Source organism: Platichthys flesus, chromosome 4 (assembly GCF_949316205.1).
Source record: "Platichthys flesus chromosome 4, fPlaFle2.1, whole genome shotgun sequence".
Taxonomy (NCBI): domain Eukaryota; kingdom Metazoa; phylum Chordata; class Actinopteri; order Pleuronectiformes; family Pleuronectidae; genus Platichthys; species Platichthys flesus.
The window spans coordinates 22,136,769-22,150,109 of record NC_084948.1 but is presented as its reverse complement, the minus strand read 5'-3'; the positions used below and the strand labels follow the sequence as shown (position 1 = coordinate 22,150,109).

Below are 13,341 nucleotides of genomic sequence, written 5' to 3'. Positions count from 1 at the left end.
AATTATCACCAGTTGATATGATAGTGATGTTTCTTCTTTAATGCTTCCACTAAAAATCCACACATTCAAGTTTCCCATACTTTTCCTTTTTAATATACTTATATATAAATACATACATTTGTATAAGTCATTTTTGATTTTGGCTTCAACTGCTGACATTCGGCACAAACGAGCAAGCTGGTGGAGGCACAGAAACAATACAGGTAGAAGAGACAACCCAAATGAGATTGATATAAATTCAGAAGTACTATAAAGGCCCAACATAATAAACAAGTGAGAAGACAACAGAGCAGTTTGAAAGATGTTAATATCAGACCCATAATGTCACCTCCTGTTGGCAGCAGCAACTGATGGAGCCGCAATAGTTGGAGGACAGGCATATCCCATTCTTGACATCGAAACATATTCAATCTGTACCAAAGACATCCATGGGTAATTTACAGTCGTTGCAGTATTTAATCATGATAGTACACTTATTCAACATAAAAATAAGTCTTAAGTGAAGTACAAACACTTCAGGACATCATGAAACAGGCAGATGTAACTATTTTGCTAGTACAGCTAGCATCTTCAAATCATATTAAAACAGAGTTTAACAGTTTCAGCTAGATTACAGAAGAATGTTTGAGTAATCTAGTTAATTACACTTATCAACAGAAAACCAGCCATGACTGCAATAATAGATTCTGACTTTTTACTTTACTGAAATTAAAACTTAACAAAGGACTGTATAGGCAGTTTTGTACTGGATACAGTCAGCGACCAATGCTCAAGACAGCCTAAGCTCAACATATCACTGCACAGCCAAGCTTAATGACACAATCCTGCTTTTGTTTGCACTCTCATGGGCAACACTCACTAGTTCATATACATTTTTTTATAAATTGGTTTCAGACATCTGACATGCTCGCTCCAGGTGCATAAACGGTAGTTTGTTGCCAACACAACAAACTTTTCCAACAAGACAAGCTTTGGGTTAATGTGTTATTTCTTTACTTTTATTATAAAAGGAGCAGTTACTGGAGGGGGTGACTTTGTAAAAGTCCAGATAAAAATAAGGCCTGAAATTCACTGAGGCAATGCAGCAAACTTTCATGCTGACTTCCACAGGTTATTCAGTCCCTTAAATAAGATTGTACTCAGTCCACATGATTACAGTTTAAAAGATGAACAGGCAATATCAAGCTCCTGTGAATACAGTTTCAGCAGATCAGTGACAAAGATGAGAATACTAATAAAAAATTGATGCCTCATTGGAAAAAAAAGAGAACAAAAACAATATAAAAGTAGTGATGCTGCTGGATTCATCTCAGAAGCTACAGGGGTGTTGAATGCAACATTAGACAAAAGAGTTTAAGGCAATACTGGTAAGCACCACACCACCACATCTTGAGGGATATCTGGAGAAAGATATCCAGTAATTCATCGCTTCGGTACAGGATGGCAGGTGAGATTTTTTTTTACTTGTCCTGCATTTTTTCCAGAATTGGCACAATCATGTCAAACTTAGGCCTCTTAGCTGGGTCTTCATTCATGCAGATCTTCATGAGCTTGCAAATGTGTGGTGAGATGCCGGGGGGGATAGTCGGCCTCAAACCCTCCAAGGAAACCTGAAGGCCCAAACAGACAGACATTAGATAAAGTTACATTTGTAGACAGATAGTGAATTAAACGTATTAATAATAGTTCACTTTATTCAGTCTACTCTTTATCTAATGAGCCACAGTTTAACCAACCTTCATGCCTATTTCCATGTTGGACAGGTCCGCATAGGGAACCTCTCTGGTCACCAGCTCCCACAGCAGGATAGCAAAGCTCCACATGTCTGCTGACCGGCGGTTGATATCTTCTGGTTTCTTCTGCAGGGCTGGGAACCACAAACAGAAACAAGTTAAAGTTACATGAAGCAAACTCACAACAGACTGTGTGCACAGCCGGGTGTTAAGTCAACACCTTCAAGTGTGCGCATTGGAGGTGGAAAAATACAAACTATTAACTAGTTCTATATTAAAGTGATATTTTATTATTACTTCTGCCAAGGAGGTTATGTTTAAACCCAGTCTGTTTGTAATTTGGCCCCAGATCTGAACAAATCTTCTTTTGACAATGCATTTTTCATATTTTCATTGATTTCAGAGGGAATAATTCATGGATCTTAAGGAAAAAAACCTGACAGAATTTAGGGGACTGGTAAGACTGTGCAATATGCAGTGGCTTGGTTGAATTTAAGGGGACTGTTGGGATCTATGCTAGAATGAGTGCCATTCTAGCAACCAAGTTTCATCATTTCCAATTTGCATTTAACAGAAATAAATTCATACATAAATCATGATGGACATGTAGCTTTGATGAGATTATCCATTATATTGAGGATTAAAATTCACTGCATGTATTATTTAATTGAAGAACGTAATAATTTACTTGTCTTTCCATCTGTTACATTATAAATTGTAAAAGTTATAAAGATGAGTTTGGAATTTTACCCTATCTAAATTGATATATATTTGTACCTTATCACCAGCAACACTGTGCTCTCAATTTCACAGTTCACTACCCACTATACCTACAGTATGGAGGCTGTTTCTATGGCAACTGAAGGCCACATCTCTCTTATATTCAGTCTAGCAACAACCATCATGAGCCACGCACTCTTCTGTAAAATTAAAAACTCCCTGCAACAAAAACTCCCTGGTTATTTTCTCATTTCATAACCAGTTTATGTTTCCATCTTGCTTGAATTTCACTGTATCTCCAGGGGAAATCTGCTGAAGATCACATTTGGCTCAGAGACAGTTGAGAGAAGCCTGCATCCATCATTCAAGCGCGAGCTTGTGTGGCTTCTGCTGTCACTTTAGATCTGTGCTGTATGAGTGATGCCTACCCTCAGGGGCTACCCATGCAGGCGAGTACATCCTGCCAGGACACTGGAAGGAGAACTTGACGTCTGCCATGCTGATCCTGGCTGTCATGTCTTCATCTATCTGTGGAAACAAGGAACACCAAGTGAGATGTCACTTTTAAGTGTAACAGACATTTTCTGAGGCAATACACATTCTTATTATAAGTCTCTTACAACAACTGTACAACAACTGTATGAATTCTGGGGCAAAAAACCACAACTTCCTCTTACCATAACACTTTTGCTGTTGAGAAAGTGGCGAGGGATCATGGGGTCGAGTGTGTGTAGGAAGCCCATTCCACAAGCAATGTCCAGAGCAAACTTCACTGCCTGCGTCTGGTCCACCACAAAGTCTGATGGTAGGAGGAAATAATAAAAGGCTTCAGCCACTTGGAGCTTTCACCACATAACAGTTTAACAGTCAAATGTCCTGCTTTGCAGAAAGAGATGGCAACTTAATGACAAATATCTAAATGCAATTAATCACAAATCCCAACAAACCACAGAAACATAGTACTCACTGGTGCCTTCATGCAGCACGTTGTAGAGGGAGCCAAAAGGCATCAAGTGTGTGATGATGATGGGGTGAGGGGCGGGAGGAGACTGACATGCTCCCACCATGGGTAGGACATTCGGGTGGGAAAATATCCTGGGATGGAACCCAGAGGGACGGACACAGGAGAGACAGACAGACAGACAAATCCACACAGGATTTGACATAAACAGACGACTTGTGTGAGATGCGACACCCAAAATAAATAAAAATACATTTTGGTTCAGCACAATGCAAACAAACAAATGAGTGAAAACAACAGAAGCACAGAACATAGAGGTTGTAATAAAACAGGATTCAATAATAACCTGAGTTTGGGATACTCCTCATTAAAGTCTCGGCTTTTCCTCGTGGTCCAGTCACGCACTTTTAGCACCTTAACAACAATTTCGTTCCCCTGCCAGCGTCCCTGCCACAACTTTAGACAAGAGATAAAGAAAAAGGGGGGTGAATGACATGTGATAGTCAGCAGTTCTGCATGAATATTCAGTACAATAGAACCCTGAAAACAAGAATATAGTACCTCTCCTGATTGGTTCTCATTTAGTTTAGCAACGAGATGAAGCTGTTTGAAGTCGACACCTGCATGTTTGTTTAAAGTGCCATTGCCTTAAAACACAAGATGGAGACACGTATCATAAGTTGGAGTTCGGATCCAGACTCCACTTTGTATGTGAAGCTTGGTACACCACCATGTTGACAGAAAAACCAAGACTCACGGGGTCGTGTTCTGGTGGTGCCTTTCCAGAATGTGTCCTTGAAAGGAATTTTAACCATGTTCTGTCCCAATTTCTCAGCCTTTTCTGGTTGATGAAAAAAATTTAAAAGTCAACACATAGCCATCAAACAGAACCATGGATTGCTGGTACTGAAACTCATGGAATTTATTGCTGTCATGTGTAGTTGGGATACCTCTTAGGAGTTCACGTAGGTGAGGTTTGCCTTTGTCCAGGGGAGTTTCCCCATATTTGTTACAGATGCTCACTTGTGCCCCATTAGCCACCAGGTCCTGGGAAGGAGGGAAGAGTGGTTTCAGTGACATTTGTTAATGGTTATCATGATGGGAATTGACAGATGAAGAAGAATGCCTCTTTTGACACACCACTAGGGGGTGCACTAACCTCAGCCACTTTGTCTTGGCCCCAGAAGCAGGCATAATGCATTGGTGTGTTCCCATGCTCATTGGCTGCATTTGTGTCTGCTTTGCACTGGATCAGCTAAAAGAAAGAAAATCCAATGATTATTTGCAAAACAAGGCCGGTCAGATCTTGTTTGGGCTGTATACAGAGATGAGAGTTAATGCTGCCAAGAAAAATCCTGGAGGTTTATCTTGCCTGTGGACACATACCAGAGGTATTGAGACACGACTAATATTAAACTCAATAGCTGCCTGGCAGCTATTCTAAATCAGACACTGCAGCAGAATCCTCACATCGTGGTAACAGTGCTGTGTCAAGAACTCACGTACAGATCGTCTTTATCTTCCTTTCATTGACAAAAATTAATTCCTTTAAAGTCAATTATTAACAGATCACAGTTTGTTTCTCAATTTTACTAACTACAACTGCTTAAAACTCTCTACTTCATAAAATTGACAACTACATAGCACATGCGTGTCACATGACAAACTTTATGTTGCTTCTCCAAAATTAAACCAGTGGATAACAAACCATTAAATAAAGATGTATCTTAAAAAACACAAAGGAGAGCAGGTGAGTATTTTCTTTTTGCTGGAGGGGAGCTTGTGCAGACACAGGGACACAGCTCCATGTACTGCAGCTACTGATTGTGTGCAGATTGTGCTTAAAACATTTGATTGATCTAACTTCAATGGGTCAAAATGAAAAAAGAATTCACCCTGAAGGTGATGCAATTGTACCATTCTCTGTTTAGAATATCCTAGAAAAATCATATATCTCTTGTTCTCCTATAAAACAAGGGCAGTAGATTATAGACTGAAAACCTAATGCAGTAGTTCTGTTGATTTTAGAATCGTAGTTGCAGCCATTAACACTTTTCCACGACAAGAACTAGTCGGCCCTACCTTTAAATCAAAAATGCTGATGGTAGAACTGCAAGAACAGACAAGACCTTTGTTTGTGTAATCACTGCTCAGATGACATTGGATTAGGATTCATAATATCCTGTATTTATCAGGCAAACTGAAAGAGACATATTCAAGTGAAATCTGAAAACCTAGGGGATTAGTGAAGATTTCAAAACCCTAAATATAGAAAATATTCGAAAAATAAACCATAGATAGAATGTTAGGTCAGGTTCTACTGGCTAAGTTGTAGCTTATACTGTGTTATCATCAGTAAAAAGAAGAATACAACTTTGTGCCTTAGGGTTTACACAAGCCTCACCTTTCCAACAATGTCTTGATGCCCATGGCTGGCGGCAAGATGAAGAGGTGTGTCATCTCCACGGTTCATGACGTTAATGCGAGCTCCTCTCATGATAAGCATGTCCACCACACTGGAGCGTCCTTCCCTACAGGCCCAGTGGAGAGGGCTGAAGCCGTGGTCATCTCTATAAGAGAGGAGCATTCATCTTGAGCACAGGATACACAAAAACCTTCAGCACAGCAAGGAATTATAATAACTCCCAAACAAACGGACAGAAAAAGTAACAAAGTACGACTTAAGGGAGTATATCAAAAACTTCAGCCCCTCAGTTATACACATGAAGTGTATTCATGTGCACCATCACTCCTGTGTGGGGTTGCTTTTCATTTCTGCCCAGCGGACGTGCGGTTTTATCTGAAAATGGTCTTCCTGGTTTTTCACAGTTCCCCTTAACTGCGATTACATTATGACATTTTAGAAAGAGGAAACTTTATGCAGGAAGCTGTATTCATTTTACATCCTTGCCTGCTTTGTAGATCATCCGTTGCTTCGGAGAGCCAGTGAATGAGTGTTACCAGAAGGTTTAAAGAGCCGGAGAATATATCAGCTCTGGAATTACATCAGCTGACGATTCCTATAGGCCTTAAGAGTACAGACAAGTCAATTGACTAGTCCTGAGTATTTGAATGTAGTGTGAAGTTGTCCTAACTGTACTTATTACCTCAATTAGCTGTTTTGTTTTGGCCCAAATGCAGAGTATACAACTGCAAGCTTTAAAGAATACCTCAATTGATAAGACTTGCAACAGCAATATGGTATAACTATCTAAAACCAATGCAAAACAATCTACTAGAGCAGATGTGCAGTAACTCTTACCAGTCAGTTTTATTTTATTTTACTTTTTATCACTTAAAGTAGCATGCTGTTAAAGTCTGTCATGTTGGACAGAGAGGCGTTCCGAATATTTTGACAATATTGCAGTTAACAATAGAACTTTTGCATTTATCAAAAAAATCAACGATGTGTCGATTCTATACTGAGCTATGGGCATGGGTAAAGAAGAATTTCCTTGGTACTTCTGTAATTTTCTCACTCTAAAAAGGAAGTTAGTATGGCTCATCTGAAACAGCAGCTAACAGGCTGCTGGCACTCATCATTCCTCTTTGTCTCAGTGACACAAGCAATGAAACATGTAGGACAGTGGCCTTCACTACATGACAGAGTGACGAATGGTGCGACTCTTCAGAGAAAACGAGATCAAGACAGAGTGATAATGACTCAGCAAGAGATGAGTGACAGTGTCAATGAGGAAAGAACAGTAGGCCGAGCGTTAGCTATGGTCCTTATAAAGGCCAGTGAGACCTCCTTCAGCTGTGCTGCACATGCAAACAGTCTGACTGCTGCCGTGTGTGATTGTGTGTCATTTCTCTGCCCTCTCTCCGTGGCTGTGGTCACCTTTTCCTCTGATACAAGGTTTTCTTCCTCTGTAGAGTCTCTGCCCCCCCTGTCTTCACATTCAACCCTATCCTCTAAGTCCCTCTCTGTATCAATAAAACAGTTGGACTGGACTGGTGATATACTCCACTTAACTATTGTACGGGCCCTTCATTCTTTCGGCAAAGACAGTGCACAACCCTTTTTGTTTTTCTGAAAATATGAGTGGGCAGACAGCATAATAATGCAATCTGTGAACTGAGGGAGTATTATGAATCTGCAGGAATTTGAACCCTCTGATCCCCAACCATCAATTCACTGGCTTGTATTCACACATCCTGCAGAGCTCGACTCTAAACAGCATCAAGAGCCCCACAGAGACCCTCAGTCCCACAACACACAGCTATTTGTGCATCTCAGTGACCCACTGCAGGCACACCACATCTGTTCCCAGGGCAATTTCCTGTCAGACCAAAAGGACAAATCCTAAAAACTAATTAGCTAACGCTTATGAGACAAAAACTCCCCACAGGCTCGCTTAGATGTGTTCAGGGGGGGAAGTGGATTTATGAATAACTTAAAGGCTGTGTTCTTTAGGAGTAAGATTGCACATGTGAACGTAAATATCATCTCACTCATCTGTATGATCTTCGTGAGCCCAGTCCTGCAGCAGATACTCATGAACAGCTAAAACGGCAAGTAAACTGCAGGGCCGGTGATCCACTGCCCTGTGAGAACTGCATGGACAGTGTGGGAACACACAGAGCTAATTTGCAATACCAAGTCCTGCCTGCCTTTCAATGATTGTAAAACACTTCATGGATTTTAGGAAGTACAACAGCTGCAGTGGGATTTCTCCCAGTACCAACGATGGCCAGTCCAACTATAACAGATATGTTCATTGTGTTTGGGAGTGAGAGAAAAAGAGTGAAAGGGAGAGAGCATAGATAAAACACCAAATTTGAGATCTTTTGTATAATTACGAGAAGCGTAAATAGTTTTTCTCTGGGTTATTATGAAACGGTGGCAGGATAATTTAGATTAAAGCAGTCTAGTGTTCTGCAAAATAACACGAGCCAAATTTAATTACATTTTGCTCACTGGTTTTTCAGAAGCACTTCACTGTCACAGCACAAAACTGATTACAGTAATCGTCAGAGTACGCCACTTTATTCAATATTCAGTTACAACAGCAAACATGTTATCTTAGCCTGTAATTTTACATCATCTGATTAATTTCATTGTCTAATTGACTGATGATTATTTGCTGAACCAGGCAGCACCGGTCCACTTTAAACTGTTGAAATGGGCTTTTGTGGCGACAGCAAGTGAGGCTCGGCCCTCTGGTTTCTATGTGCATTTCTATTCAGGGACCCTTTTTATAGGATAGATTTTCCCTTTAAGCTGGCTTCATCCACACAACCCAAAGGCAATTGAGTGTCAGGGTTTTCTTCTGCTCACCCCCTCCGCTCTGGCTGTGGTAATTTATTTCAGGCATTTCCACCTGCCAGCAGACCTCAGTTAAGCAGACGGAAAAGTGAGAGGAAGCGCCCCTGTCTGCACCCTGTATGTCTCAGGCCCAACATCCCCACCAGGTCATATAACAGGTTAAAGCTGAGGGAAGATTAATTCACATAAACATCACTGAAATACAATAAACCAGTTCCCTCAGACTTTGTATGTGAGAAGTCACTTTTGATGAAATTGAAATGGTTGATGGAACAACATCTTTACTACTGTACGATTTTTTTCTCTCTCATTAAGTCGATGGAGCTGCTCTACAATCATGGATCAATACTGTAAATAAGAAGATCAGACAGCAGCTGACTAATCACTACCAATATTTATGTTGACCACTGCCAGTACTGTAGAAGACTATAGACAATAACTACACTACACTTGAGAGGACAGTAGTTGCATGCTCTTAAATGTGTACGGTTCTTGGACGACATGAAATTATCATCATCTAATGTTGACCCAATAGTTCAAAATCACAAAATATCTTTTTTAATTATAATGTAAGACAAAAGATAAAATATGGTTGCGGTTCTAGTGTGATGTAGAGTAATATTTACTATTAAAACATGTACTAAACCTGAATCTTTGACTCATGAACCAACATAGCTGCAGAAAGGGAAGTGTAGTTGGCTTAAATTATGACTCACACATGTGCAGGGATTTTTTTAACATACATGTTGCTGAGGCTCAACACAGATAGCCATCACTATCACGAAATGCAATAAACTCTGTTTTCAACCAAAAAGAGCTGCACAAACAATTATTTTCATCATTAATAAATATACCAACTATTTCCTCAATTAATCGTTTGTGTGTATTTTTTATTCCCAATGTTTTATAGCTCCGGGGAATGGTTTTGGTCTGATCAAGTTTAAAAACTTAAATATATGAATTAAATGCATTATAGTGATTCATCTCAGAGGCTGAAGTGCAGACAATATTTCCACTTGAGCTTGAGACATTTATATTCAGAGAAGACCGGGTTCGATAACTGCACTGTAAACATTTGGGAGGATATTAAACTTTGCAATTAAGTCTTTGAAAACCTTGAGGAAACGTTGGAAAGGAAATGAGCGGAGCTATCTAATACCTCTGGGAGAAAAATACCAGAAAGACATCAGTGGAGGAGGGGAGGTGATGTGCTTTGGCTTACTGTGCATTCCTCTTTAGAAAAGAAATATCTCTATCCCCCCCCCCCCCCAAAACACACACACATACTGTTCCACTCCAGCCCACTACAATAATCTCCTCCCCCTTGTCTCTCAGTTTTGGAAGGTGGTAAATGGTTCCCTTAAGGCATGTGTGTTACTCCTTGTAAGGAGATGCAGCATTCCACTACCACACTTTGTCTGGGAGTAACATCAGTGTAAACACACTGTCACCCAGCCAGCAGTACAGAAATGATTCAAGGGGGTCTGATATACTAGAATAAAGTGAGTTTCCTAAATCCAGAAAGGGGATCTGCAGGGAAATTAAAAGTCTAGAATAATTCTGTTCCACCCACTGGCTGAGATATATCATCCCGAAAAGGGAACTTGACATGTAATCAGCTAATGGGAGAGTCACATGTGAGGATGCATGCACCCACCCTGGCCTAATGTAATCATGCAGTCTCACAACACTGAGTTAGTACTTGCAAGCTTCATATTATAATTGTTTGATAGATATTTTTCCAAAAAAGTAAAGATAACAAGAAGAACTCAACACAACACGGCTGACAGGAAGAATTAGATTCATTACTTCCATCTTTGCTTGCTTTGAAAACAAATACCAACATGCTTTCTGGGTGGTCACCAGAACTCGACCGGCGACGGGCTCTGTCAAGCTTTGTTTCTTGCAGAGTCAACTGAGGATACAAAAAATCTCAGGACTAACTGGTTATCTGAAACTATCATACAAATAGTTTGTGAGGTGAACTTGTCATATCTTATAGAAGCCTGTCGTAATCTCAGCAACTTCTTCTTACACAAATACCCACAGACGTCCAGTCTTTTATCTGCTTCTGTGGAGCCTGAACTTGCCACAACAACACCAAGCGTGACTAACTCTACCATCACTGCATGTTTCCTGTTCAACATCACGCTTTTGAATTGTTCCGGTGGCATAAACACGGGTCCACACGGAAATGGGTTCACTCCCAGGCCAAAATCGAATTGGGTAGTGAAAAGGCGCGCTCTCCCCCTGCACAGTGCTACATTTAAAAAGGAAGCAGTGGCAATGTAGTAAAGCTGATGCTGTTGAAGTTCACGTTATCCATCATCACAAAGTCATGTTGGGGCATGTCAGAAAATCATCCAGATTACTTGATCTGTATAGAAAGTTTGTTAAAGTGGATATTAAATCAATAAGGCCATAAGCAATACTTTTAAACAAATCCTTAATGATGACAAGACCCTCCTTGAAACAAGTTAATCTTAGAGGAACTGTGTGCTATATTGGCATTGCAAATTCTTCATTACATATATTTATTGGATTACCCCCTGCATACAATTGAATTGCAAATTCTGGGTACTATTTACATCCCAGTGTCAAGAAACCAGATAAACGAATGAACCTCGACTCACCCTTGGTTGAGGTCGTTCTCCGTATTGTCCAACCATAATCGAACTGCGACGGCATTGCCTTCCCTGCACTGCGTGAAGATGTCATCCATTTTGGCCGGGGTGTTCTTCCTTCTCCTAAGACGAAGTAAACAGTTGAGAGAGGCGGCCCAAAGGGTTCAGGAGAGTCCTGGTCAGCATCAGTCCCTCATATAGGACAGCGAGGGACACGGTCAATTACTCAACTGCTCTTCAACAACCCTGAACAAAAAGGGGACACAAACAGGGAAGCTGCTGTTAAAACACGTTTCTGAGACCAGGTCCACTAATCAGCCACACTGAAAGAGATAACTGGTTTTGACTCTTTAGGCTGTAGCCAATCTGCGTATATCCTCTCACATTTAATCCTCTTGAACGAACTAATAGAATAAAATCAAGCAACCAAGAAACCACGTATTGAGAAATCTTATCCACCACAGTCATACTGGGTGGGTATGCAGGTTACAGCATTGTGACTCACAACACTTGGCCATGACTGTCACACAGTACACCAGTTTTACCAGTGGGTTTTTCTCTAGTGTTATGACAATTTCTATGATTCCTTACAATCTACACTAGGGCCGAAACAATTATTTGATTAATCAGACGTTTTATCATTAGAATACGTATCTGTACGTTTTCTTAAGCAATCCATACATTATGTAAGAAATAAGTAAAACATATAAAACATCTTGTTCAGCTTCAGCTACAGCCTTCCACTGTCTTCTGTGACACTTGACTGAGCAAAATTGGGTATTTTAACTACTGGACGGACAAAATAAAAGACCTCACCCTGAGTTTATAGACATTTCAATAAGTCTATTCTGACTTGTTTTGACCCTTATTGAAGAAAGAGATTTGACCATCAAGGTGTAAATAAACTACCTAAATAAAGACAGCAGATATAGAGAGAACACAGTGAAAAACATACACTCATAATTCAAATGTCACACAGTATATGAACTGTAATGAATATATTAGTTGGCTGTATGAAAATCACAAGTGCAAGACATAACTTCAGGCAACAGAATTGAACAAGTTTATACAGTTTGAATTACAACACCTTTGAGTGAGCAGACACATTACAGATGTTTAATAATGAAATAAGACAAGATGTCATGTTACAAATGTGCATAGCAGCTATAGTAGTAAACTCCAGCTGCAGGCCAACTCATCATACATCCATAGTTTCCACAGAAGGAGCCTGATCTCCATTCATTCTTCAAGCAGTCAACATAAACACTGCAACAGCCCTGGACTCGCAGGAATGAGCTCATCGGTCCAAGTCACCAGCAGCAGCAGCAGCCCCGGCTAGCTGCCCTGCTATCCGGGGCTAACTCAGAGGAGCAGCCCCTTGAGCTGCCCTGGTGCTCTCTCCAGCTCCAGAGCAACACCTCACACGGGCTTTAACTAGATGAGTAGAGGAAATAGATTGAACTGTAATGTCTCCACACATGAAGCAGCTTCCTGTGGTTGACTAAAGGAGCCACAGGCAGGTTTTCGTTTTGCTAACAAGCTAACAACCCAAACTGACGCCCCGGACAGAGTCTGTGTCTCACTTGACGCAGAATGAGGGAGAATGGTTCTTCCGGTGCTGGTTGGTGAAGTGGAAGCAGGTGAAAGTGGAACATTAATGGAATAAAAAAGTTAAACCTACCGGGTGTGTTCGTCTGGTTCAGTGAAACGCGGCCAGAACAGAAGTTATTAGCAGCGTTACGTTATCTCCACAAGTGACTGTGGGCGACGACGTCCACACCCTCAACTGCCAACGTACCGTACGTCCCCGCCCTCTACAGGCGGCCCGCAGAACTGCAGGAGGCTTTCAAAGTATTCACACCCTCAGGTCATGTTTATTTAATCTTTTTTTTAAATAGGGCGAACTAGATTTAACCAGAAACAATAATGTAAACAATCAAATTCAAATACTAAATATTAATTAATTTGCTTGGGATAAAGAAAGAGAAAGGAAAAAATAAAGTTTTACCCTTGCACTGTTTTCACTATTTGTTT

General features: G+C 40.6%; 1 protein-coding gene across 2 annotated transcripts; it reads right to left on the bottom strand.

Moving 5' to 3' along the window:
- Window positions 1-64: 64 nt before the first annotated feature.
- LOC133951893 (integrin-linked protein kinase) lies at window positions 65-13,127 on the bottom strand. 2 transcript variants are annotated; one of them, XM_062386138.1, is made up of 13 exons: window positions 12,989-13,127; window positions 11,317-11,553; window positions 5,819-5,984; window positions 4,574-4,669; window positions 4,365-4,461; window positions 4,172-4,255; window positions 3,976-4,061; window positions 3,761-3,870; window positions 3,421-3,548; window positions 3,131-3,252; window positions 2,882-2,981; window positions 1,737-1,867; window positions 65-1,610 (listed from the first exon to the last, which is right to left on the bottom strand). In XM_062386138.1, exons 2-13 carry the CDS (start codon window positions 11,403-11,405, stop codon window positions 1,461-1,463), a joined length of 1,359 nt encoding a protein of 452 aa, XP_062242122.1. In that variant the 5' UTR covers window positions 11,406-11,553; window positions 12,989-13,127; the 3' UTR covers window positions 65-1,460. The 2 variants fall into 2 exon arrangements, with proteins under 2 accessions (XP_062242122.1, XP_062242123.1); XM_062386139.1 differs by having other exon boundaries at window positions 11,317-11,430; window positions 12,989-13,092.
- Between the last annotated feature and the right edge of the window lie 214 nt (window positions 13,128-13,341).

Excerpts from the sequence above, each read along its gene's own strand:
- LOC133951893 (XM_062386138.1), bottom strand. The coding sequence starts at position 11,405 with ATGGATGACATCTTCACGCAGTGCAGGGAAGGCAATGCCGTCGCAGTT. Across the intron at positions 3,549-3,760 it reads GAGGAGTATCCCAAACTCAG|GATATTTTCCCACCCGAATG; the intron begins GTTATTATTGAA and ends GTTCCATCCCAG. Across the intron at positions 1,611-1,736 it reads ACATGGAAATAGGCATGAAG|GTTTCCTTGGAGGGTTTGAG; the intron begins GTTGGTTAAACT and ends TTGGGCCTTCAG.